Source organism: Microcaecilia unicolor, chromosome 1, assembly GCF_901765095.1.
Source record: "Microcaecilia unicolor chromosome 1, aMicUni1.1, whole genome shotgun sequence".
Taxonomy (NCBI): domain Eukaryota; kingdom Metazoa; phylum Chordata; class Amphibia; order Gymnophiona; family Siphonopidae; genus Microcaecilia; species Microcaecilia unicolor.
Window position 1 is genome coordinate 442,231,196 of NC_044031.1, and position 26,806 is coordinate 442,258,001.

General features: G+C 44.9%; 1 protein-coding gene across 1 annotated transcript in view; it reads right to left on the reverse strand.

Annotated features, from left to right (window-relative positions):
• TMX3 (thioredoxin related transmembrane protein 3) overlaps positions 1-26,806 on the reverse strand; it is a 214,564-nt gene that overhangs the window by 25,702 nt on the left and 162,056 nt on the right. The window contains exon 13 of the mRNA XM_030212643.1: positions 22,269-22,325. Within this exon, the coding sequence (XP_030068503.1) occupies positions 22,269-22,325 (57 nt within the window). The remainder of the gene's footprint in view (positions 1-22,268; positions 22,326-26,806) is intronic.

A 26,806-nucleotide genomic window follows, 5' to 3' on the forward strand; every position in this document is an offset into this window, starting at 1 on the left:
ATCATTTTACAGATTACGCTTAGCAAGTACTGCACGTAAATTCTAATTAATGCCAACTAGTGCTGATAATTAACATCCAATTATCAGCGCTGATTAGCTTATTAACCAATTAGGTTATGCAGATTGTTATGGAATACGCTACAATATCCGCATGGAACTAGCATGATATATAGAATCTAGGGGATATAGGGGAGTCAATCCTGCAGATGGGTTTGCTAAGGGAGGCAACAGTGTGCATAATTTTGGATTTTTAACACAATGTGCACTGTTTTGCCTGAAAGAAAATACCTACAGAAAAAGTAGGAATATATTTCTGTGGGAACTTTTCCAGGGGCAATAAAAACTACCCATGTAGCCTTGGAGTGAGCATAAATGCAACCCCCTAGGGTAAAAACTACGCACATAGTTGGAACCAATGCAGGCTGTTTTATTATTGTCCCCCTAGGTGAACAAAGAGAGAATAAGAGTAATGTGATTCTACATAGGTATACTTGATATGTCCTTGCCATTTTCAGGGTACAGACTGTAAAAGTCTGTCCGACACTAGTCTTATTCTCCAACTACTGAAGATGTCATCAAAGCCCACTCCAGTACTACTACTATTTAGCATTTCTATAGCGCTACAAGGCGTACGCAGCGCTTCACTCCAGCCCATCCAAATTTCTTCAGCCACAATTGGAGCAAAGATCAAGACATGTAGCTGTTCACCAGTTGTCAAATATAACTTTTTTTTTCTTTACAGGGCTTCAGCAAAGAGCTCTTTCTCTCTCTCTTCTCCTGGAGTGTAACGGGAGGAAAAGCCAGAACAATTAAAATGAAAAAAAAAAAAAAAAAAAAAGCTCCTGGGCCAAGGCCAGTCAACAACAACATTTGAAAAAAGGTGACTACATCACTGAGGCATTTCCTTATCTGTTTTATCCCTCCCAACAGCATGAAAACAAAAATAACTTCAAGGCAGTAGCACAGTAATCAGTAGGCTGGTGATGACCTTACTCCTAGCAGTAGCAGGAGGCAGATTCCTGTAGTGCTGCAGTCTTCAGTGCTCCTGCAAGCCTTGGGGAGGGAAGGTAATACAAAGGGAAGAGGGAGAAAACATCCATACACTTACCCCTCATCAGCACATCACCCCCTTGGCCATCTATTTTGTAGTAATGCCCTCATACACAGATTTCTCTCTCTGTTCATTTAGTTTCAAAAATGGAATTAACCCCATCCCAGGCTTACAGGCACAACACTGGTCAAGTCAGACAATCCGTGCACTGAACTCATACAAAGGAGCGCAAAAATGAGAGAGTTTTTTTTAAGGACTGTACAATCACCATTTTGCCTGCTGCTCCAATGGCTCACTATTCACCCAGTGCTTTCTCCCTGGTTAAAAGGCCCTGGGCCTCTCCAGACAGTCCACGTATTCAGTGTTTCTGTTTTTGCCGGACAAGCATGTGTCATTGGGTCAGGTTTATGCATCCGGAACAAAAAGAGCAATGGGAGAATGGGTGAGTGCTGTTATAGTTAATTTTGCCGGCAACCGTTTGGCATTTCCTTTATTTCGGGCCGGCCATTTCCAACCGTCCTGCAAACTGATGGTGCCATCATAGCATGGGGGTTGAGTTGGAGCAGCAGAGGGTGCTTGCTCGCGTCTTTGGGTGAGAGCTGCTTTTCCCCTGGTCGAGTCATTGGGCCGCAGGATGTTCAGCGCTGTTTCTCCCTCCTTCTCATTTGAAATCAGTTTCTTTCCTGCGCCTAGATCAAATGATAAAGATGGTTTGTGGGAACTTGCTCCTTTTGTTTTGTGGAATTCAGTGGTAAGCCACACTGAGCCCGCAAATAGGTGGGAAAATGTGGGATACAAATGCAAATAAATATATTATAGGGCAGCCGAGTGGCAGTGCCAGTGCTGCGAGCAGTGAATTCCAGCGGGCAGCATGAGCAACGAAGACGGTGACAGAATGCGTAAATTAAAACAGCCCCCAGAGGCACTGCATATCCCTGACAGTTTTTACCAGGCACTAGCCCTGAACCGGTCGACTGCCACACACCCAATGGCTACAATGTATAGCCACAGCTGCACGAAGCCGCAAACTGCAGTGTCTCCAGACGCTGCACAATTCAAATACCTGCTTGGCGGTGCGATTCAGCTCCATTGGACCCCGCTGCGAATGCTAGTAGAATTGAGAGAATGCCCCATTCAACAGGGCCTGCAATTGTCGGTAGGCCCCCTTTCGACCCTATTTCACATCTGGATGGCTCGTGTGTGGTATGCTGGCAGGAAGCGGTACTGTTGAATGACTGGGTCAGCAGGAGGCAATTGAGAGTGCATACAGGGAGTCGTCGAGCAGTAGGAATGCCGGTTGCAGGTAATCATCGCGGTCCCCACATTGAGCCAGTACATAAGGCGCGCCATACTAGCGCTAGTGTATGTTTAGCGAGTAGAGGCAGCATGATAATGGAAGCTCATACAGCCCCCCCCCCCCCCAAAAAAAAAAAAATAAACCCCACCATCTTTGATGCCACTTGAGCGCCAACATTTTAAAATACCCAAACAGCATAAAACTTTATTCACTATCTCCTGGTGACAAACGATATTGTTTTCTCTTCTTCTTTCAGTGGGTTTTAAAATGCAGTACCATATTAGACCAGCAGATGGCTACAACCTATAATATAATAATAATAATAATAATAATAATAATAAAATAGTAGAAGACAGGCACTGCACGGTAACTCCCAATTCTTAACTTACAACAAAGCAACATGGAAGTGTGGATGAATTTCAAATTACAATAAAAACAAAACAAAAACTTAATAAAGCGTTTACTATAATAGTGTTTTCAATTCAAATATACTATCGTTCCTTGACTATTTTCCTCTCTTTTAATTCCTGACTTCATACCCACTTTTCCCCAACCAGCCAGCATTTGCTAACATTTTTATTTTATATACACTTTTACAGGAAATATGCTGCTGGTTAAAAGCCCAATGCTAGGTACCAGAACAACTGAATGACAGTGGTATGGGCAAGTGGCATCTTATATAAGTGCACAGGAATCTAGCTCCACATATTGCCTTGGCCTTTTAATATAAGTGTAGGATCACTTTACAATCTACTAAAAATATACATACATACATATATATATATATATATATTTTTTTTTTTTTTTGCAGACATTTGCTACTTCTGCAAATTATTCCCTGGCCATCAACATGTGCTAGATTTTCCCTCAGGTTGCTACAATCCCAGTGAGTATTAGGTCGGTCTTTATTGTCCCATGTTTCCAGATTGCACAGGAGCCTCTGGGTATGGGCCGGGTATGACTGTTTTATGAACGCGGGGAGCAGAGAGAGAGAGTGTGGTCACCATGACAATTATGCCTAGACATAGTGGATTCCTTTGCTATACACATTTGGCGTCCTTGTGAGTTTGGCCAGATGTCGTTGCTTCCTGGGATATCTATATACTCATAAAATATCTAACAACTATGCAGCATGGGGCTAATACGTGCATGTGATGTCATTATCTCACTACGTCACTTCACTACACAACATTTCTAGGTTTAAATATGCATGAGCATGCCAGCACCACTCACTTTGGCGTTTTTTTGACCGATGGCATTTTAACAGAAGTTCATGACTTTTTCCTCGCTGGGTATTTTTTAACAATTTGCATGAACGACTCCAAATGTTTTTAATATGGAATTTTGTAACAAGAATATGGCTATGCTTCATTTTTGAGTCCCTGTTGTCCTAACTCAGGCTTATACACTCTTGTGGCAACATTAATACTTCTTGACACCGCTTTATTTTTGCTTCTTTATTTTGGGTCCATTCCTCAGTTGCTTTATGTTTCCGAAAGCTTAGCTTGTCCATGCCAGTGTCAGAAGTGTTTATTTACTTTTTAAGTATTGTATTACAACCACTATCATGCAGACTTGGTGTTACCGTTTTTTTTTTGTTTTACACACCTTATGACAAAACGTTTTAAACGACTAGGCATATGTTCGGCAATTCACCCATGGGTTTGTTTTTTTTTTAAGACAACTGACTGTGTGCCATATTTCTGTTTCTCCTTTCTTTTTTCTCCCCATAGGAGTTATACACTAACCTAGGAATTTGTCTTTACTGTGCTCCCTGTTTGTGTATTTGATACTGAATCTGGGTAAGGCAGGCTTTTTTGAATTTATGTTTCACTTTTCTTTCTTTTATTGAATGGCATGCATGACATTGCTTTTCCTCACCCTACTCTTTTACAAGAGTTTGGTGACCCTTACCTCATTATTTACAAAAGCTACACTTTTTATCTAAATATTACTGGAACTTATGAATCAGACAGCAATAATGTTGTTTATATTGTTTTATATTCTACTGTGTATGTATATATATATATATATATATATGTGTGTGTGTGTAGATGCTCATCATTTTATATTATGTTTCTCTTATAAGCATGCTATACACATTTTTTATATATTTTATCTTTGATTGTATTTTATGGTAAAATTATGTATCATACCTGATAATTTTCTTTCCATTAATCATAGCCGATCAATCCATAGACTGGTGGGTTGTGTCCATCTACCAGCAGGTGGAGATAGAGAGCAATCCTTTTGCCTCCATATTATGTGGTCATGTGCTGCCAGAAACTCCTCAGTATGTCGATATCAAAGCTCCATCCGCAGGACTCAGCACTTAGAGAATTACACCCACAAAGGGACACTCTGTCCAGCTCACCACAGCTGAAATGGGGGAGGGGAATCAACCCAGCTCATCCCCACACAAGTGGGGGAGGGGAATCCGTCCAGCTCATCCCCGCGGAGCGGGGGAGGGACACCACACCCGCCGATGCAGGGGGATCTGGCTTATCCTGCAACCGCAACCGCAGGATGAGCTGACTGACCCTAACACCACCGAAGCGGGAGGGGTACAAAGCTGCCCTACAGCCGCACGAAGCGGGAGGGAGCGCCGGCAGAATTTAGGTCTCAATCCAGCCCCGTAAAACGGAGGGGAGAGGAATGCAGCAGCTCACTAACACAAAATCGTCTCAACTCCTGAAGAATCCAATGGAAAAGACTTGAACACGAAGTCCTCCTGAACAGGAACTGAAGACTAAACTTGAACCTGAAATGCAACCAGAATATAAACAGTACAGATATCTGGGAGGGGCTATGGATTGATCGGCTATGATTAATGGAAAGAAAATTATCAGGTATGATACATAATTTTACCTTCCATACCATCATGCCGATCAATCCATAGACTGGTGGGATGTACCGAAGCAGTACTCACCCAGGGCGGGACATAGAAATCCCTGACCAAACCACTGAAGCTCCAAACCGGGCCTCCGCCCGCGCAGCCACAGTCAAGCGGTAATGTCTGGAGAAGGTATGAGCCGATGCCCAAGTTGCCGCCCTACAAATCTCTTCCAAGGAGACGGACCCGGCCTCTGCTCTAGTGGAGTGAGCCTTCAGCTGGATAGGCGGCACCTTCCCCGCGGCCACATAAGCCGCTGCAATGGTTTCCTTGACCCATCGTGCCACTGTAGGCTTGGCAGCCTGCAGACCCTTACGAGGACCTGCGAACAGCACAAACAGATGATCCGACTTCCGGAAATCATTGGTCACTTCCAAGTATCTGATGATGACTCGTCTCACATCTAGATATTTGAGAGCAGAGCACTCCTCTGGGTAGACCTCCCTACGAAAGTTGGGTAGACAGAGCTGCTGATTCACATGGAAGCGAGAAACAATCTTGGGCAGGAAGGAAGGCACTGTGCGAATAGACACTCCTGCCTCAGTGAACTGCAGAAAGGGCTCCCGACATGATAGCGCCTGGAGCTCGGAAACTCTTCTGGCTGAAGTGATAGCCACCAAAAAGACTGCTTTCAACGTCAGGTCTTTCAGAGATGCCCTCGACAAGGGTTCACAAGGCGGCTTCTGCAAGGCTCTTAGCACCAGATTGAGATTCCACGCAGGTACCACTGAGTGCAGAGGAGGGCGCAGGTGATTAACTCCCTTGAGAAAGCGTACCACATCTGGCTCCGAGGCCAGGGAAGCACCCTTCAGGTGACCCCTGAAGCAAGCAAGAGCCGCTACCTGGACCTTAAGGGAACTGAACGACAGGCCTTCTTGCAGGAACGCCAATACTGAAGAAATTGGAGCAGTGAAGGGAAAAAGTGAGCCTGCCTCACACCACGATGCAAAGGTACGCCAAACCCTGGCATAAGCAGTAGAAGTAGAGCGCTCCCTCGCTCTCAGCATAGTGGCGATGACCTTGTCTGAGAAGCTCTTCTTCCTCAGACGCTGCCGCTCAATAGCCAGGCCGAAAGACCAAAGGGGGAGGGATCCTCCATTACCACGGGACCCTGATGCAATAGGCCCCGCTCCGCTGGCAGCTGCAGAGGGCCGTCCACTGAGAGCCTGATCAAGTCCGCATACCAGGGACGTCTGGGCCAATCAGGACTCACCAGGATTATCTGGCCCGGATGCTTTGCCACCCGGCCTAGCACCCTGCCCAACATGGACCAAGGCGGGAACACATAGAGAAGCTCCTGTGTCGGCCACTGTCGGAGAAGAGCATCTACTCCCAGAGATCGAGGGTCCCGTCCTCTGCTGAAAAAGCGCGGCACTTGGCAATTGGCTGATGACGCCCTCAGATCTAGGCTTGGCTGGCCCCAGCGCTTCGTGATGTCCAAGAAGGCCTGAGCAGTATTCATGACTCCCGCAATGTGGGCCGCCGACAGCTGTTCCAGGTTTGCTTCCGCCCACAGGCATAGCTTCATGGCCTCCTTGGCTAGAAGGGCGCTCATGGTACCTCCCTGGCGATTGACATAGGCCACGGCCGTGGCATTGTCCGACAGGACCCGTACTGGCTTCAGCGCCAGGACCAGGAGAAACTCCAAAGGCGCCAACCGAATGGCTCTGAGTTCCAGGAGGTTGATAGACCACTTTGCCTCTGCAGGGGACCAGAGCCCCTACGCTGTCCTTCCCAAGTAGTGGGCTCCCCAGCCCGTCAAAGAGGCGTCCGCCGTGACGACAACCCACTCCAGGGTCATAAGAGGCATTCCTGCGGACAGCTTGTCTGGCCTCAGCCACCAGCTCAGCGCCTTGCGCACCGCCGGATCCAAGGGAAGGCGCACAGCGTAATCCTCCGAAGCTGGAGTCCATCGCTGCAGCAGAGAGAGCTGTATAGGTCTCATATGGGCCCTGGCCCAGGCCACTACTTCCATCGTGGCCGTCATAGAGCCCAACAGTTGCACATAGTCCCAAGCCCGAAGAGGAGAGGCTGCTAGGAACTTGTCCACCTGAGCCTGAAGCTTGACAATCCAATTGTCTAGCAGGAACACTATGCCCACTTGGGAGTCGAATCGAACTCCCAGATACTCCAGGGACTGAGTCGGGCGCAGCTGGCTTTTCTCCCAGTTGATGATCCACCTCAGGAGGCTCAAAAGAGCAATCACCCGGTCTGAAGCTCTGCCGCACTCTGCATAAGAGGGGGCTCGGATCAACCAGTCATCCAGATAAGGATGGACTTGTACTCCTTTCTTGCGTAGGAAGGCCGCGATGACCACCATTACTTTGGAGAAGGTCCGCGGAGCAGTAGCCAACCCGAAAGGGAGGGCTCTGAAGTGGAAGTGTCGGCTCAGAACTGCAAAACGCAGAAAGCGTTGATGAGGAGGCCAGATGGGAATATGCAAGTAAGCTTCCTTGATGTCCAAGGATGCCAGGAACTCCCCTGCCTTCACTGCCGCTATAACAGAGCGAAGAGTCTCCATCCGGAAGTGCCGAACTTACAAGGCCCGATTGACCCCTTTGAGGTCGAGGATAGGCCGGACAGAACCTCCTTTCTTTGGTACCTCAAAGTAAATGGAGTAACGTCCCTTGCCAAGCTGATCTTCTGGCACTGGAACGACCGCACCCAGGCGGATCAGATTGTCCAAAGTCTGGTGCACTGCCACAGCTTTGACCGGAGACTTGCAGGGAGAGTGCACAAACCCGTCTCTTAAGGGTCGGCAGAACTCTAGCTTGTAGCCATCTCTGATGACTTCCAGCACCCAAGCGTCTGAAGTTACCCCGGTCCACTCGCCCAGAAACGAGGATAGGCGTCCTCCAATCTGCTCTGGGCCATGGACCAGCGCCCCGTCATTGGGTACGGGACCCTGGGGGAGGACCGGAGGAGGCACCTCCGGGACGGCGGTCTCTGCGAAAGGAATGCTGCTTGGGGGAGAAGTTCCTTATGAAGGAAAAGGGGGCAGAGGAGCCTGACTTGTCCGGGCGATACCAACGGGCTTCCTGAAACCGTCCTTTGGAGGAACCGGGGCGGGCACCACTGGCCCCAGCCCTGACCTCCGGTAACCTCTTGCCCTTAGACGTGCCGAGATCGGTCACAATCTTGTCCAGCTCGACCCCAAAGAGCAGCTTGCCTTTAAAAGGCAACTTAGCCAGGCGAGACTTAGAGGCGTGGTCAGCAGACCAATGCTTTAGCCAAAGCCACCGCCGTGCAGAGACTGTCTGAGCCATATCTTTAGCCGAGGCTCTCAAGACATCATACAGCAAGTCTGCCAAGTAGGCCAAGCCCGATTCCAGGGCTGGCCAATCAGCCCTCAAGGAAGGATTCGAGGGGGAAGCCCGCTGCACCAGCGTCAGGCACGCCCTGGCCACATAGGAGCCACAAATTGAGGCCTGCAAATTTAAAGCAGCCGCCTCGGACGACTTTAAAGCCGCCTCCAATCTCCTGTCTTGGGCGTCCTTTAGGGCCGTGCCACCTTCCACCGGCAACGCCGTTTTCTTAGTCACCGCAGTGATTAAAGAATCCATGGTAGGCCCAAGAAAGGCCTCCCGTTCACCTTCAGGCAAAGGATAGAGGCGGGACATAGCCCTAGCCACTTTAAGGCTCGCTTATGGGAAATCCCAATGAGCCGAAATCAAGGTGTGCATGGCTTCATGCACGTGGAAGGTTCTAGGCGGGCGCTTCGTCCCTAGCATAATGGCAGAGACAACAGAGGCTGAGGAAGAGACATCCTCCGGAGAGGAAATCTTCAAAATGCTCATGGCCTGCACTAACAGGTTGGGCAAATCCTCTGAGCGAAAGATCCGTGCTGCAGAGGGGTCATCCGCTCCATCCGAGCGGGAATCTGTCTCCTCCAAGGAATCCCCAAAGCACCATTGGGAGAACTCAGATACGCTGCCCTCATCTACATCAGAGGAGACAGAGTCCTCTAGGGCCTGGAAGTCCACCCGAGGGCGTTTGCTTCTGGAGGCCTTAACCCCCTTGATCAGAGGGGGGGAGCCGGGGCAGCGTTTAGCATAAGAAAAGCCTGATGCATCAGCAAAATGAACTCAGGGGAGAACCCCCTAGACTATGCACTTCTGCCGCCTGGGCCACGGCCCTAGACGCACCCTCAACCGGCGCTCGCAAGAGCGGGGAGGAAACATGCTGCGCATCTAAAATGGTGTCCGGCACGAAACTCCGAGAAGGAGCTGCGCGGAAAGAACGGCGCTTAACTTTTGCCGCTTTCTTGCCGTCGCCCGAATCAAGGGCGACCATAGCATTAACGTCTCCCACCTTGAGGGCGGCCCAAGAAGGAGCCGTCCGAGCAGAGTGGCCGGCCAAAATGGGGAGGGGGGGGGGGGGCGAGCAGCGGGGGATGGGTGCTTATGGCGGGAAAAAACCGCCGCACCGGAGGAAGAACCGGGACACTGACCGGAATCCAAACTGACGCCCAAACAAAAGCGAGTCAGGCTTTGAAACCCCCGCTAGACGCACACACGCGGTCCGGGGAGCGAATCTTTGCGCCCTCGCCCTCCGACGCCATAAGCCACGTGGAGACCGAACGGGGAACCCCCTGCCCACTATAAAAGGTAAAATTACCTGCTTCTCGCTCCGAGCTGTAACGGAACTGGTGTCCCAGTGAGCAGCTGCAATAAACGCTGATATAAACGTTGAAATAAACGCCCTTAAAGGACGATCAAATATATATATTTTTTTTTTAATGGAGCCAGCAGGAGGGGGGAGAAAAGGAGGGACCTGGCACCACCAGGTTTGCACTTGCTCATGAAGAGCCCTCAACCCCAGGTACTCAACAAAACCTAAGAATTAGGCTTGGAGACCCAGCCAGAGCTGCTGCTGTATGTGACCACCACCTGCTGAGATAGAGAACATACTGAGGAGTTTCCGGCAGCACATGACCACATATAGGGAGGCAAAAGGATTGCTCTCTATCTCCACCTGCTGGTAGACGGACACAACCCACCAGTCTATGGATTGATCGGCACGATGATATGGAAATGTTTTATTAATAGAACCCTGAGACAGACGTTGTTTACGCTGAACATGGCCTGTGTTGGGTCTGACTGAAATAAAGGACTTCTGTTGTCTCAGCCTTGAAGGCCCAGTTGTGCTTTTTTTTTCTTTGTCTTGCTATTTATGTATACTGTTTCCCCTCTCTGGTTACTCTGAGACGATTACAGATGTCACACATTCCATAAAGTAGCATATCCCAAAAAGGCAGCATGTGGGTGTTTACTTTGTGCAGATGCTTTCAAATTAATGCTCCAAGGTACACATCTCACCATTGTTTCCTTATTTGTCTGCTGAGCAGTGGCGTTCCTACGGAGGCTGACACCCGGGGCGGATCACCGATGCACCCCGCCTCCCGGGTGCAGCGCCCCCCCCCCCGGAACAGTTCCGGGGCAGAGGGAGCATGAAAACGAAGAGCCGGCAGGATAAGGAAATTGGAGAACGGCAGCTTTAGAGAAGAAAGGACTAAACAAAAGTAAAAGTAAGACAAAGAATAAAAAGGAAAAAAAGTGGACTATGAACAGGTATTAAGAAGAATTAAACCAGACACAGTGAAGAAAGAAAAATAAAAATAATTATCCTCTTGTCATGTTCAATTTGTTAAACAATTTTGACTTATTGCCACTTAAAATTCTTATACAACACTGGATGTGGACCAAAGGTTTAAATTATTTTCTGACCATTAGCTTGACTAGGAAAAAGCAAATATTCAAGATTACAGTTCCCGCTAATAAGATCTTCCTTTTAATAGTTGTTTCACCTTCTTTCACTAGCTTTATATAGTTTAAGGCAGGCACTCAAACACTAATATGAAAACTACCTGATTGTGATTTATCTTCATGCCCAGCAGTCAGTTGCATTGACCCTACACTGCCAGGCACAAGTCAATAAGAGATGATTAGATGAAGAAGTGCTGAACTGAAGGCATAAAAAGGCAGACAAAAATGTAAGCATATACTGTACTTCAAAATATAAGTTGGTTGCAACCTGCTGCGATCGCTGGATACAGCAGGCTATGAATTTTACTAAACACTTAACAAACCCCCTAAGCAGAAGTCCCTTATCATTAACCCTCCCCGGCTCATCTAGGGTTATTTCCAGTAGCCTAGTGGATGTGGTGGGAGCAATTCCCCTCTGATACCTAGTGGTATTACTGTGAGATCACCACTGGGGTTATAGCCTCCATTCTGAGCCCGGAGAGGTTACAGAGTGGAAGCAGAGGGGAATTACTCATGCCCTATGCACTAGGCTACCACAGATACCCTTGGACAGTCAGGAAGGGGGTGGGGGTGGGGGCTCAGAAATTTTGATGAGGAGGTCTCCTACTCAGAACAGTCTTATTTATGGATTGGGTCCTGTTGAGTGGTCTGCACAATGGGTGGGGGTGGGGGGGGGGCTTACTCATGGAGGTTCCTGGTGAGGGGTTTCTATTAGAGAGGGTCTGTTAGACGGATTGCCTATTGGAGGGGGGGGCAATCAACAAAGTTATATGCCAGGAGTGTTTGTGTTGTGCTGCTGTGAGACGTTCAGGTTTAGTTTTTACTTATTTGTTTTTTTTAATAGAGCTAGGGCCTGTGTTACATGCTTTGGCAAATAACATAGGTGCATCCATGCTATCTGTGAAAGCATATAATGTGGCTCCATGAGATGGAGTAATTCAATAAGGAGATGCCTAGATTTAAGTGGCAAAAATGCATGTACATGCTGGTATTCTATCCATTTATGCATCCACATATCAAGTTATACTGGCCAAATATAGACCTGCTATTTATGCGAGTCTATCTGGCTGCTAAATTTAGCCAGTCAGACGATGAATATTGGCACAACATAGCCGGTGACCAGGCTAGCCACTAAGTGCAAATATTCAGCCGAGACAGCTGACTATCTCGCACTGAATATTAGAACTTAGCCAGCTTAAGGCTGTTTAACTGGGCTATTTAATCAGGCGGATAGATTATAACAATTTAGGAGTTAACATTTACACTCATTCTATAGCTGATGGTCATGCCTAAAATACAGGCGCAAATTTGAAGTTAAGCTTCTATTCTGTAAAGAAAAGTAGGCATCTATTTTTCTTGATGGAGTAGGCTCCAACTAGGCATTGCCTTTAAAAAGGCATCTATTTACAGAATTACCTTCTAAGTGTCTATCTGTAACTTTCGGGCCTGTAGGCAGCATGTAAGAAATTAATTAAAAAAGAAGTGATGCTGGTGCCTAAAGTCAATTATATATCATTGATGATACCAGTTTCTTTCACAGACGTTTCAATAAAAGGCTGGACAACTTACTATTTAAATTTCTCTGGAAAAATAACACTCCCTAAATTGCACTTTGTAAATTAAAATTTAGTAGATTAAAAAGGGGGTATTCCTTTATCCTTGATCATGCTAGCCTATGGTTTTCAGACTGCATGTGGAAGTCCAGCTGACTCTGCTTAGAAGAAAAAGAGTAACAGTCAATCTCCATAATACTAGCCCCTAATATGCCCTCAATTGTTCACAGTCTTCTAATAATTACATGAGCCCCAGAAGGCTTTCATGAATTAGAAAGGAGAGCTCTATCAGAACACCAGCTTTCGAATGTTCTCCAGATTCTTGTGGATGCTGAGTGCTTTCACACCTGAAGCAGTGTAATTCTTTGTGTCTAAATATTGAGTTCTCAAGAACCAGACTGTTAAGACCAAAGGGAAACAACTCCTCTAGTAGTATCAGACCTTGATGCAACAGACCTGATCTGCATATGTTGATCTCTGTTGCCAGCCCTCAGCCACCAGGAGCAAAGGCCTGGATGTGATGCAATGTAAGACATAAGCTAGTACGGGCCACGGAGGAAATACATATGGGAGTCCTGTGGCCTGCATTGTATTAGTGCATCCAAACCCTGTGTCCCTGTTCCCTGTGACCACTGAAAAAGTGGATCACCTTTGTGAGTTTCCTTATTGTGATTAAATCCAAGATTGGCCATCCCCAGCAATTCACAAGGAGCTGAAATTCTGTGTTGGATAGTTCTATGGAATATATGATAAGTAAGTCCACTTCAATATTCTATGGTCCCACAATATGTGCAGCTGATAGACTGACTGGGTGCTATTGCACAAGAGGAGGCATGATTCCACAGTAAAAGTGAAGGCTACAAATCCTTCCCTGTTTGTTCATTTATAAGCACATTGTATATTGCCTAAATACGAATAACAGCACTGTCAAAATATGTTGACTGAATGCCCTCTGAGCTGAGGGGAAAACACTAGCAGAGAAATTTGAATTGCTGTCAGTTCCAGATTATATACTGATGAGGCTTCCATTTTCAACTATTTGCCTTGAAACACATGACTCTTGAAAATATGTCCCCTTTCCACCAACCAGACAGACTGGCATACATGGTGATTACTTCCAAGTGCATTATTGGAAACAGAACACCTTAGAAGATTTGTGGACTTCAACCAACATTCCAGACTACGCCTGGCCAGAAGAATCCAATGGAGGTAATGTTCATAAGTCCTTTGAAAAGGCAGGTCAGCAACTGAGGAGCAATTCCTGAAGACTCACATGACCTCTCATCCATTGGACTACCTCTTAACGTTGCCACCATGGAGCTGAGAATCAGAGTAATCCCAGGTATGAGACTACTTGCTTTAAGAGGAGCCAGATTTGTATGTGACGTTTCAACTGTCTGTGATTTGATAGAAACATATTTCCCTGTTTCATTTTGAACAGAATTCCTAGGTATTCTGGAGTCTGCAAGGGGATAAGCTTGCTGTTCAAAAGTAAACTACCCAGCTTAGAGACTGGAAGAACTCCAAAACAGTGGGGGTTGCCTGCAAACTGTCCTAGGAGACAGATGTGATTAACCAATCACCCAGAAAAAGATGCAATCTGACTCCTCGTCTGATGTAGGGTGTCAACAGAAGCATAATCTTAAAAAATGTTCATGCAGACTTCCGGTGACGTCACCGACCTCGATGGAAGCCTGATCTCGGTGCTCCCGATAAATCCAGCTAAAAAAGCTAACATTAGCGTTAAATGAGACACAATTTATACCTCTCTGTTTGAGTAAGAGACGATTGAAGAGTGAGAAGGTGAGATGTCGCAAAAAATGAAGAGCTTAGAGACGAAAAGTGGGGCGTGTAGCAGCCAACGCACATCAAAAGTGTCTTCGCGCCATGTGTCCCCGCAACTCGAAGAGGCCTCCGAGTATGAATCGGGGAGATCGGATGATGAGAGTGGTGGGGCTCGAAAATCACACTCCGCGCGTCTGCTCTTGGATTTACGAAAGGATCTTGCTCATATGAAAGCAGACATCGTGGAGCGGATTGATAATCTACGGGGCGAGTTAAAGGAAGTGGGTACTCGCATTGAAGACCTGGAAACACGGATGGATGACCACGTGGAAGTTGTACAACAATTGCGCCAACGTGATGAAGAATATGAAACACAAATAACTGAGCTACAATATAAGCTGCTTGATATTGAAAATCGAAGTAGACGCAAGAATTTGCGTTTTCGTGGCGTGCCAGAAGGGGAGAGGTCTTGAAAATTGTGCAAGAGATTTGTGGATATATGCTAGAGGCACAGCCTGACACTCCTATACCAGAAATTGAAAGAGCGCATAGAGCTCTGGGTAATCCCCAGAATAATAAACCGAGGGATATAATCGTGCGATTCTGGAAATTTTCTGAAAAAGAAAACTTAATTGCTCTGGCACGCCAACGGAAAGAACTGAAATACCATGATAATTTGATAACAGTATATCAAGATTTGTCTACCCGTACACTGCAACGGCGTAGAGAGATGAAACCAGTACTAGCAGCCTTGAATAAACATAACATCAAATACAGATGGGCCTTTCCATTTGCACTGTGCTTTGCTATCTCGGGCAAATCACATCCAATGCGGACCGAAGCGGAGGCAAAGCAGCTGCTACAGCTGGCGGGTCTGATGGAAACAGAAGCAGACGAGTCTGCAGCGGCGAACAAAGTGCAGGATAAAGTCCACCAATGGAAGCAAGTCTTCAATAAGGCCAGAAGCTCACGTGCGGCAAAGACAAGAACAGTAACTTGAACTGAGACAATTTTTTTTTTTTTTTTTTTGATGGTTTAATCTTGGAAAGATTATCTTAACCAGAGACTTGAATGCAGAGAGGTATCTGTATGAATCTGGAGGGAAGTTACTTGGGGCTGGAAGGGAGAATGGGAAGATAGGCTATAGGAGAGGCGGTTGATTTTGTTGGGAGTTTAATGTGGATGGATAGAAGGGGAGTTCTCCTTCTCCTCCACATGGAAAATAGGGTTGGGGTTGAGGGGGGGGGGGGGGGGGGGGGGAATAACATCTCTCTTCTGTGTTTTAACTGGAGGAAATTTCAAATGAAAATAAGGTGGAATATCTTGATCAATGCTTTCTTTATACCTATAGATGATGGATAATGGCTGATTTAAGATACTTACATGGAATGTGAAGGGCTTAAATGTTCCAAGAAAATGACAGCTTATATACCAAGAATTAGCTAGATTAAGACCACAGGTGGTCATGCTGCAAGAGACACATTTAAAACGTGCACATGAACATCTGTTTCGTCCGATTGGTTACTCAAAAATCTATTTTGCCTCTGACATTGCGAATAGTAAGAAGCGGGGAGTGGCGCTATTTTTTCATGATAATGTACCAATACAAATCCAGCAAATCAAGAGAGACACAGCTGGAAGATTTCTTTTGATTCAGGGAGTGTTGGAAACTAAGGGATATACATGGGGTTCTATTTATGGGCCCAATACGGGCCAAGCCTCTTTTTTTAAAACGCTGAAGAAGAGCGTTAGAACCTTGATTGGGGGGTCAGCTTATTTTAGGGGGAGATTTTAACGCCACTATGAACCCAGATTTGGACCGTTCAGGACCGGTTGTTCGAGCAGATAGAGTGTTAGCTGAGCAACTGGCATCTTGTGTAGCGGAACTGGGACTTTTTGACGCCTGGCGAGATGGTCATCCCCTTGATCGTGATTACTCCTTCTACTCCCCAGTGCATGCTTCTTACTCTCGCATTGATTTTCTTTTTGTGGATAAACTAATGGGTAGCCAAGTGAGAAGTACACAAATAGGGAGCATTACTGTGTCCGACCATGCTCCTTGTGAAGCACAGATATCACTGATTAGTGATGAGGTTCTATACAAAAGGTGGACCTTAAATAATACTTTACTTAGAGACGAAAACATTTGTACAAATTATGTGAAGGTACTTAAAGAATATTTAAGCTTTAATTTGCACTCGGGTCCCTCTATTGCCGTGGTATGGGAAGCTCTGAAAGCTGTATCACGAGGTCATTTTATGACAGTAGCAGGTCGCCTTAAGCGAAAGAATGATGCTCTGAAACGGTACTGGAGGGGTCGGATTGCGGAGTTAGAGGTCCAACATAAATGGACGGGGTCCTCGAGGATCTACAGATCTCTTCAAGAGGCACGGCTGCAATTAGATATGCTGCTGACCAAAGATCTTGATTTTATTAACAAAAAACTCCAGCTGAAGGCCTATAGAGAGAAAAATAAAATTAGTCGCCAATTGGCGCTTAAGTTACGTAAACTTAGGAGGGATAGAAATGTATTTCGTATCAAAGACAAGGAGGGTAAAATCCTTTCCAAGTCTCAAGACATTGGGAATAGATTTAGGGAATTTTATGCTGATTTATACTCTAGAGACCCATCCATATCACTTACTAGTATACAGACTTATCTGGAGGGTCTGGATCTCTCACCTTTGAGAGCGGACCATCGAAATAAGCTGGAAGCACCGATTGAAGCTGAGGAAGTACTCAAGGCTATTAAGACCTTGAAGACAGGGAAATCTCCAGGTTTAGATGGATACACAGGAGAATTTTATAAGGCATTTGCCCCTCACCTTGCACCTGTCTTGACTGAGGTACTTAACTCGGTAAGGGAGGGAGGGAATTTACCTTCTACTATGAAAGATGCTTGGTTGGCAGTTATTCCCAAACCTAATAAAGAGGTAACTGAATGTGCTTCTTATCGCCCAATCTCCATATTAAATGTTGATGTTCGTATTTTGGATAAGGTAATGGCAACTAGGTTGGTGGCAGTGTTACCAACCTTGATACACTCTGACCAAGTAGGTTTCATAATGGGTAGACAGGCCTCTGATAACATAAGGAGGACGTTAGATGTCCTACATCTGACCAATAAACACCGAACCTCATGTTGCTTGCTCAGTATTGATGCTGAGAAAGCTTTTGATAGAGTGCATTGGTCATTTCTACATGAAGTTCTACAAAGGTTCGGATTTGGGCCTATGTTCCAAAGCTTGATTCGAGAATTGTATACCACGCCTAAGGCATGTGTCAAGATTAATGGCAACTTTTCCTCCTTTTTTGAGCTATCTAGAGGTACTCGTCAGGGCTGTCCTCTTTCCCCCCTGTTATTCGCCCTGGTTATGGAGCCTTTAGCCCACAATATTAGATCTAATCCGGGTATACAGGGGGTGAAAGCTGGCAAATGGGAATCAAAAGTTGCTCTTTTTGCAGATGATGTTTTACTAACGTTAACCTCCCCCTTAACATCTATGCAGGCGGTCTTTGCTGAGATAGAGAGTTATAGCCAAGTTTCGGGTTTAAAATAAACCTCACAAAGACTGAGGCAATGGCGGTAGGGATGGAGGAGGTAGAATACTAGGCTTGTCAACAGCTTTATCCATTTAAATGGGTTTCTCAGGGGATACATTATCTAGGAGTGACAATTACTCGTAAATTAGAAGATATGAGTGCAGCTAACTATTTGCCACTCATAAAAGAACTTCGGGCAGATTTGGAAAGATGGGATCCAATGCATTTATCATGGTTTGGGAGAATGGCAACGGTTAAGATGAATATTCTCCCCCGAGTACTGTATCTGTTTCAATCTATACCCTTGCCAACTGATGAAGGTATGCTACAGTCACTTCAAGTTAAACTTCAACAATTTATTTGGCAAGGTCGTAGGCCCCGGTTTTCCAGATCGGTATTATATATGGCTAGGAAGGGAAGGGGAGGTTTAGGGGTACCACATTTGGGCTTATATCATAGAGCTGCCCAAGCGAAAGCTGCAATTGAATGGTTTCATGAGTCAGATCATAAACTCTGGATTGGGATGGAGCAATTTATGATTCATAGCCCACTGAAGTTGGGACAGTTGCTGTGGTTAGCCCCTAGAAATAGACACCTCCCTAAGCCTCTTAACCCCATCATTCAATACACCTTTACATGTTGGGATAAATTAGAGAGAGTAAAGGGATTTCATGACTCAAGACTGACACCTATAGCATATAATGCTACGTTCCCTCCTGGCTGCTCTCTTTCCCCCTTTATCAAATGGCGGAAAAATAGATTGATATGGTGGGGGCAGCTAATGAAGGAGGATCGTTTCATCACATTTGAAGAATTAGCAAATGAATATGATCTACCCCAACAAGACTGTTACGCATATAATGAGATTATTCATTTTCTCCAGACATCTGGTCGGAGAGATAAATTAAGGGGAGAAGTTACCTTTTTGGAGCAATTATGTGTAGAAACTGAAAAGACAAAGGGGCTGATTTCTAAATTGTATGTTTATTTGAGAGACTCACTAGTGCCAAGTAGTAAACATCGAAGTAGATGGGAAAAAGAATTAAAAGTAACTTATACCCCTGAAACATGGCAACAAATGGAAAGGGCCTCGGTCTCTTGCTCTCGAGCAGTCAATATTCAAGAGAATTGTACAAAGGTTTTGTATCGCTGGTATTTGACCCCGGAGAGGTTACACCATATGTTCCCGAATACCTCCAATTTATGTTGGAGGGGATGTGGGCAGAGGAGCACAGTGGGACACATCTGGTGGTCTTGCAGAAAAATAACAGCTTTTTGGAAATCGGTGCGGGGGAGAATACAGGTCTGGGTGGAAAGACAAATCCCCTGGGACCCAGCAATTTATTTGTTTAATAAGCCTCTCACAGGACTAAGGGCCCCGGGTGCGCAGTTGGCAAAACAATGCATTAATGCAGCCAGGTTGCTGATAGCAAGGATGTGGAAACAGACAAGGTGTCCCTCCATGCAACAATGGTATCATCTAATATGGTATATAAGCAATATGGAAAAATTAATGGCTATGGAACAAAAAACTCTAGCAAAGTGGGAGCAAATTTGGGCTCCAGTGATCAGATTTTTGGAATAGATATGGAGGCTAGATATTCCTCGAGGATGAAACACAGGGAGAAGGGGGGGGGGGGTTGGTTTTGGGAAAGGGGAATACTCATAAAACGTTTAAATATTACAAGAAATAATATGTATGCCTATGTTAATGTTATGGCTAGACTTGAAACATTTATGATGTTATATGGTAAGGGATTTGTATGATTTCTGTCTGTACTGACTTGAGTTGTAACAAATACAATACCTCAATAAAGAATTATTGTTAAAAAAAAAAAAATGTTCATGCAGTTGTGGCCAAACCGAATGGCATCACATGTTGTTGGAATTGTTGACTAAGAATGGCGAATTGCTGGTGCAGAGTCCAAATTAGAATGTGGAAATATATTTCCTTGAGGTCCAGCAGAGTCAAAAATTTGCCTCGCTGAACCAGCACTATCGCAGAGCATAGAGTTTCCATCAACTGCAAAACTCAAACAGTGGTTCAGTTTTTTTTTTGATATCTAGAATGGGATAAAAGGTTTACGTTCCTCAAGCTCTACTACTACTACTTAACATTTCTAGAGCGCTACTAGGGTTATGCAGCGCTGTACAAAATAAACAAAGAAGGACTGTCCCTGCTCAAAGGAGCTTACAATCTAAAGAACGAAATGTCAAGTTGGGCTGTCTAGATTTCCTGGGTAGAAGCTCTCCCTATAAGGTGTAGATATTGATAAGTTATTGCAGCGTGAACAGTAATGGATATCTTCTTTAATAGCTACATCACCTACAGGTCTCAATTTAGATCTTGAAAGGGCTCCATTTTATTGATAAATCAACTTTTGGACATCTAAAAATCTATTATATTGTTTTATTGGCCAGACAAAACACATTTTTTTTTAATATTATGTTTCTGTATCTGTCCTTTGTAATGTTTTGTTTCTGTTTGGTACCTCACCTTGGGTGAACTTGCAAGAAAACAAGAAATAAATGTCTAAATAAAGAATAAAGAAATCAATATGAAGAACACAAAAAGATATTGATCATATACCCATCTGTCAATAAATATAAAAAAAAATATATTAATATAGTTAAAAAGTTGGCCTTGCTGAGTTTAAAGGGGGTTTGGACAGATTCCTGAAGGAAAAGTCCATTGAACATTATTAATTTAAATTTTTCTTTTGTTTTGGGGGTTTTGCTGGGTTCTTAAGGACTGGATTGGCCACTGTCAGAGACAGGATGCTGGGCTTGATGGACCCTTGGTCTTTTCCCAGAATGGTGGTGCTTATGTTCTAATATCTTTCATTAAGATCCTTTCATAGTTCACTATTCCTTTGTTAAATGCATCCATGAAATACTTCCATAGGTTTAAGACGGCTTCAATCCCTATTTTTCTAAATTCATATTGATGCTTTCATTATGTAAAACAAAGAGCCCTTTAAGCTTTAAACATCAATGTCGTCTCAGAACAAAAAAGGGGATCTTAATTTTGCATGTTTTAACCTTCAACTGATTTACTTTAAAAATATTTTAGCTAATACTGATATTTTAAATCCTTCCTCTCCTTCTTCAGTTGGTGAAAAAGGAACAGAGTTGTATTCAAACCATAATCACCGAATGATCCAATTTAATCAATAGTGCACAGCTTGGACTACCTGATTAATATTTGTCTGCTTTCAACTTTAAGGAGCTATAGACTGATTTTATTATACAACTAGTAAAGAAGGCCCATTTCGAAACGGAATGAAACAGGCGCTAGCAAGGGTCCCCTCCGTTCCTTCGTGTCTCCCGAGTTGCAGACGGCCCTCCGACGGAGTTGTAGACTCTCCCTTCCTCCGATTACAACCTCCTCCGTTGGCGTTACTGGCTGCCCCCCCCCCGGCGCGACTCTGTGGAGAGCAGCTTTACCTCCGGAGAAGCTGGCCCGAAGCCTCAGCGTGCGTGTGCTGAGTGTGACGGAGCTGAACTTCTTTTCAGGGCTGCGGGGCGTTCCTTGTTGAAGGAGCACCTGTTGATGTGTCTGTGCTTGCGTCTGACGTCAGACGCACGCACAGAGACGACACAGACGCACGCAGAGATGACAGATACTCCTTCATGAAGGCACGCCCCGCAGGCGAGAAGAGAAGTTGTTCGTCGTTAGGAGAGGTAGGCGAAGGGTTCGGGGGAGGGTTTTCGGAGGAAAGGGTGGTGTGCAGAGGGTCGCGGAGGGGGTGTGTTGGAATCGGAGGGAGTGAGTAAATGGTTCTTAGGGGCGTGACGGGCGTCAAAGTGGGAGGGATGGAGGGAGTGACATGTGTGTGGTTGGGGGCGGGTGTGTTGCTGGCCGGCTGTATTGCGCCCTTGATGTCATCACGTTTGACGCGAGGGCGGGGAACACAGACATGGTGAGTTTCATGGCTTCACCACCATGAACTAACGAACCCTTGAGGGAGTGTGCAGTTGGCTTCAGGAGCTTTTGTCCTCAGAATGTTGAGGTAGCGTTTTATGTACAGATGGGGCGTGGCTGAGGGCGGGTCTCTGACTGAGGGTGACTGGTCCTGATACCCTAGCCTACCAAGACTACAGGAGTGCAGTGCTTCAGTGCCTTGCAGTGAGCTTCAGAACGTTCGAGGTGGGATTTATTTATATAGATTATTATACAATATTCTAATAATTCTGCCTTACGAAGGAGCCTTGTATTAAACGAATGATAAAGAACAAGTCTGCATGAATGATGGCAGCAAGAGCAAAATAACAATAGGAATGCCTTCAACAAGTGGTAAAATAATGCACTAAACAATGTTAATGAAAACTGACAATTCTAGTTTCCCTTTATTTTCAAAAAAGGTGCCACATTACTTACTCCATCAATAAGCTGTTAATATAGTCACTTCCATGCATATGCCCAAACTGAAAGTCCCTGAAAAATAAGGCACATGTTACACATTTCCAAGATAGAAAGGACCCTAAAAAAAACTATTACATAATTACATAAAAACCTTTTAAAATGCATGCTTTCCAAATTCTTATTAAAATCAGTATTTTCCTGTGATTACTTAAAGAAGAAAGGTTTCTCTGACTGGGTTCAATTTCTTGCCTCAATAACCCAAATTAAAACAGCCAGTCACACTGGCTACTACTTTCAGTATCATTAGCTTTTACAATTGCAAATAGCTCATGACTGGTAAATTTAAGCTTCTGAAATACCAATTATCATTTATGGTCATGCTAGTAGACCATGAAACATTTCAATTTATTTTTAACTTAAAAAGGTCCTGGAACATTTTGAAAGACAAGCAGAAAAATGTAACACTGATAAAAATGTATCACGTCTTGCTCTGACAAATGTGTTTCATAATGCTGCAGCTCAACACTTTTGGCTGTTCAGAGTGCACAAAATATCATTTCATTGAGATGGTTTCATAGAAAGGATAACCAAGACTATACATTTGTTCCTGGTATCTTTCAATTGTAAATGTGTCAATTTGACCTATCAGGGGTGGGTGGGAGATGGTTGGGTGGAGGTGTGAACATCTGTGACAGCTAGTGCATGGGTGAGTACTGTGAACTAGCTGTCATAACTGCTGATAGCACAGTTCAACTTACTCCTAACTCAAGAGCAAGCAGTAAGAACAGATGTACAACTGACAGTCTGGTAATACTATCACTAGTCACCCAGCAGCAGTGCTACCTTGAACTCCCCTCCTTTCAGACCCTGACAGCCCAATCCACCACCAACAGAAATCTCCAGCCCCGAAACACTACCCTCCCAGAGTGTCTGACCTCCTCCCCCCCCCCCCCCCCCCCGGGGCCCTTACCTAGGAGTCACAGGAGGCAGCGATCCTCCACCTATGTCAGTGACATAATCCCAAATAGCACTAATGACCCCTAGTGGTAGTATCACGATACTACTGTTAAGCAGCATTCAAGGATTGCTGTTGCCTGGGACCACTGTTCTCCAATGTTGTCTTCTAGGTAAGTCCCTGGGGGGGGGGGGGGGGGGGAATGCTTGATCGTAGGGGGGGGGGGTCAGAGTTGAGTGAGGATGTTGGGATTGAGTAACATAGTAAAATAGTAACATTACTACTACTACTACTACTTAACATTTCTAGAGCGTTACAAGGGTTACGCAGCGCTGTACAGATTAAGAAAAGGACAGTCTCTGCTCCAAGGAGCTTACAATCTAATGGTCGAAATGTCAAGTAGGGGCAGGCCAGATTTCCTGAATAGAGGTATGGTGGTTAGGTGCCGAAGGCGACATTGAAGAGGTGGGCTTTTAGCAAGGCTTTGAAGATGGGCAGGGTGGGGGCCTGGTGTATGGGCTCAGGGAGTTTGTTCCAGGCATGGGGTGAGGCGAGGCAGAAAGGGCGGAGCCTGGAGTTGGCGGTGGTGGAGAAGGGTACCAACAGGAGGGATTTATCTTGAGAGCGGAGGTTACGGGTAGGAGTGTAAGGGGAGATGAGGGTAGAGAGGTAGGGAGGGGCTGTAGATTGAGTACATTTGTAGGTTAAAAGGAGAAGCTTAAACTGTATGCGGTACCTGATCGGAAGCCAGTGAAGTGACTTGAGGAGAGGGGTGATATGGGTGTACCGGTTCAGGCGGAAGATAAGACGTGCAGCAGAGTTTTGAATGGCAGAAAAAGACCTGCACGGTCCATCCAGTCTGCCCAAGAAATGTGACACTTTTTTGTGTATACCTTACCTTGATTTCTACCTGTCTTTTTCAGGGCAATCAAAGAGTCAGGATATGAATTGGGAAAATGGGGAGTGGGGGCACAGATGGGTTGTGCCACAACAGATAGCTGCCATGTTGTCGCATGACCACCATGTTACATGCCTCAGTTTACAGTGCAGAGGGTTCACGCTTTCAGTCCAGGCATATAACATGGTGGTTGTGCATTAACTGTGTGCCCTGTGAGCTAAATGCAGGGCAGATTCTGGGCATGCCCCCTGCACAGGCTTTTCACTTATTGCACTTTTAGACTCCAGGAGCATCGTCAACATATTTTATTTTTGAGTCACCTTCGCTGTTTTCTGTGTGTTTTCAAGTCTACAAGGGCTTTTGTTCTTCTGTGTATACATCTATTTACTTTCTCATTTTTGGATATTTCTATTATTCACATACATTTGACAGATTTGAGTTTTCTATCATAGAAAAAAGACAAATTGTAAATTTTATTTCATTTTTCAAGTGCATCCCTTAGTCATGTGTGGGGCAAATCTATAATCTAGTTGCTTGCATTTCAAGGGCATAGCCATGGATGAGGCTGGGCTTAACCACTTTCGGCTTGGGCCCCAGCAGTAGAGCAGCCAGGGACACTTTCACCAACCAGCAAAAAGATGCATAAAAGGGGGCCTAACCACCCAGTTGCCCATTGGTAAATTTAACCCCAAGCCAGGTCCCTTCATCTCTTCCCACCCCAGGTCCAGAATCAATCTCTCCCAACCTCCCCCTGCTGTCCTCCAAACTTGTGTTGACTGCCGGCAGCAGCAGTGATCAATGTGGGCTGCCTCTGACTGGTGCCATGGCCTTCTCTTTGCTCATCCCACTTATGCAGTAACAGGAAACCTGCACCATAGAATATTTGAACACTTCAGTTCCTTGAGGTCCCAATAATCAATTAGATTGGGGATCTCTCCTTTGATGTATTTTGCAACTGGGACTTGATAGGTTTAGGAAGATAACATTTTTGATTGGTGGGAATTGTGGGCAGTACTATTTAAAGTTCAAGGAGTTGGGCGCCATCTTAGAGCAAAAAATGTTGGAAGATGGCGTCTCTGATAGTAAGTGTTTCTATTTATTAACAAGATGGATTGATTACTTGATATACTTCCATTGTTATAGTTCTAATATTGAGTATCTTTCCTTATTTCTAGTGGACATGACCCTGACGCAGCTTCTGCGAAACATGTCACATGTGGTCTTGTTTACTACTGGTCCTGTTAGCTTCTAACAAACAACTACTAAAAAGCTAATTTCAATTAGTTTGGTAATTCTAAAGCATTAAATATTGTATTTAAGAATGAACATACATTATCAAGGGAAATTATGAGTGGACCTATGAAGAGCCAATGGCGTGTCAAGAGTTGAGAGCAATCGGGTCTCTTGACAAATGAATCACTGCTGCTGCATTCATTGTGCTATTGAGGTCCGTTAAATAAATTAGCTAAATTGATTTCATTTGAATTTAACAATGTGTTATGTGTATTTATATACAATGATAAAGACAATAGGGAAGATACTACATAGCCTATGTTGAATGGCTGGGTAACTGTTGAAGGAATTCGATGAAATAATATAACCCCTGCCGATTGAAATATTGATTGAATGTTTATGAAGTCCTTATAGTAGATTTACCATAGAATATGGGATGCAGCAAAGGGAATGCCCCGATGCAGGCTATTGGCAGAATATCTTTATCACTGTCACAGCCAACAATAAGCACAAGAGTCTGACTTCTTGAGGTTTCCAGTTCATTATTTTGTTTTCACATATTTATTACTGTTCTTTAGTCCATTGTTTCATATTTGCTGAGGGTCTGTCTGTGTTGTACACATGTGACCAAGATGGGATATTCTGCTAGCATGTAGTTTCTGTGTAGAGGTCTTCTAGCAGTCCTGTTTCTTCTGTTTTCTCACTGGGTGGTGTACTGGTATTTCAGCGCAGATAAAATATTTACAGTGCTGCTTTTCATGAATAAGGTTGTTGCTCTTTGAGTCCTGGGAGTTAGTGCTGTTACGGTACGGTAAGGTTCTGAAACGTGTTTTTGCACAAATTTGTGTAAAGTGTTCTGCAGTGTGCTGGTCTCAGTGAGGTGGCATCAAAACTAACACAATTTTAGTTAGTCATAACATCAGACAGGGTTTTAGAAGATGTTGCAGGATCTGATGTGTGTTGAGGTGGTTGATTTTATAGCAGACTTGTATCTGATCAGTTTTAAATTATTAGACACTGATTCTTGAAGGATCTTTACATATAGCTGAATTGCTTGCATTGATGTATGTTTAATTTACTAAGTGCTTGAAATAATTCAGTTTAAAAAATGTAACATGTCCTCCATGATATAGAAATCCAATTTTAGGTGCACCTGAAGTCAATGAGTAGCCTGCAGCCCTCTCTCAGACCTCAGTCCCTTCATCATGCTGCTAAATTTATACCCAAACACACTGCAAGAAAAACCTCATTCACTGGGATTGTAAACCCAACTCTCTTGTATGGGTCACTCTTCGCATCTCTGCACCTGATCCAGCACCTACCCTCCATTCTCTTCCCCCAGTCCAGCAGTTTTTTTAAACCCACCTGCCACCAGCTCTGCTGCTTCCAGCCAAAAGAAAGGTGGTATAAAGGCACAGAGCTGCTGGTCTAGGGTCTGCTGGTTCCATCCCTTCAGAAACAGAAAGT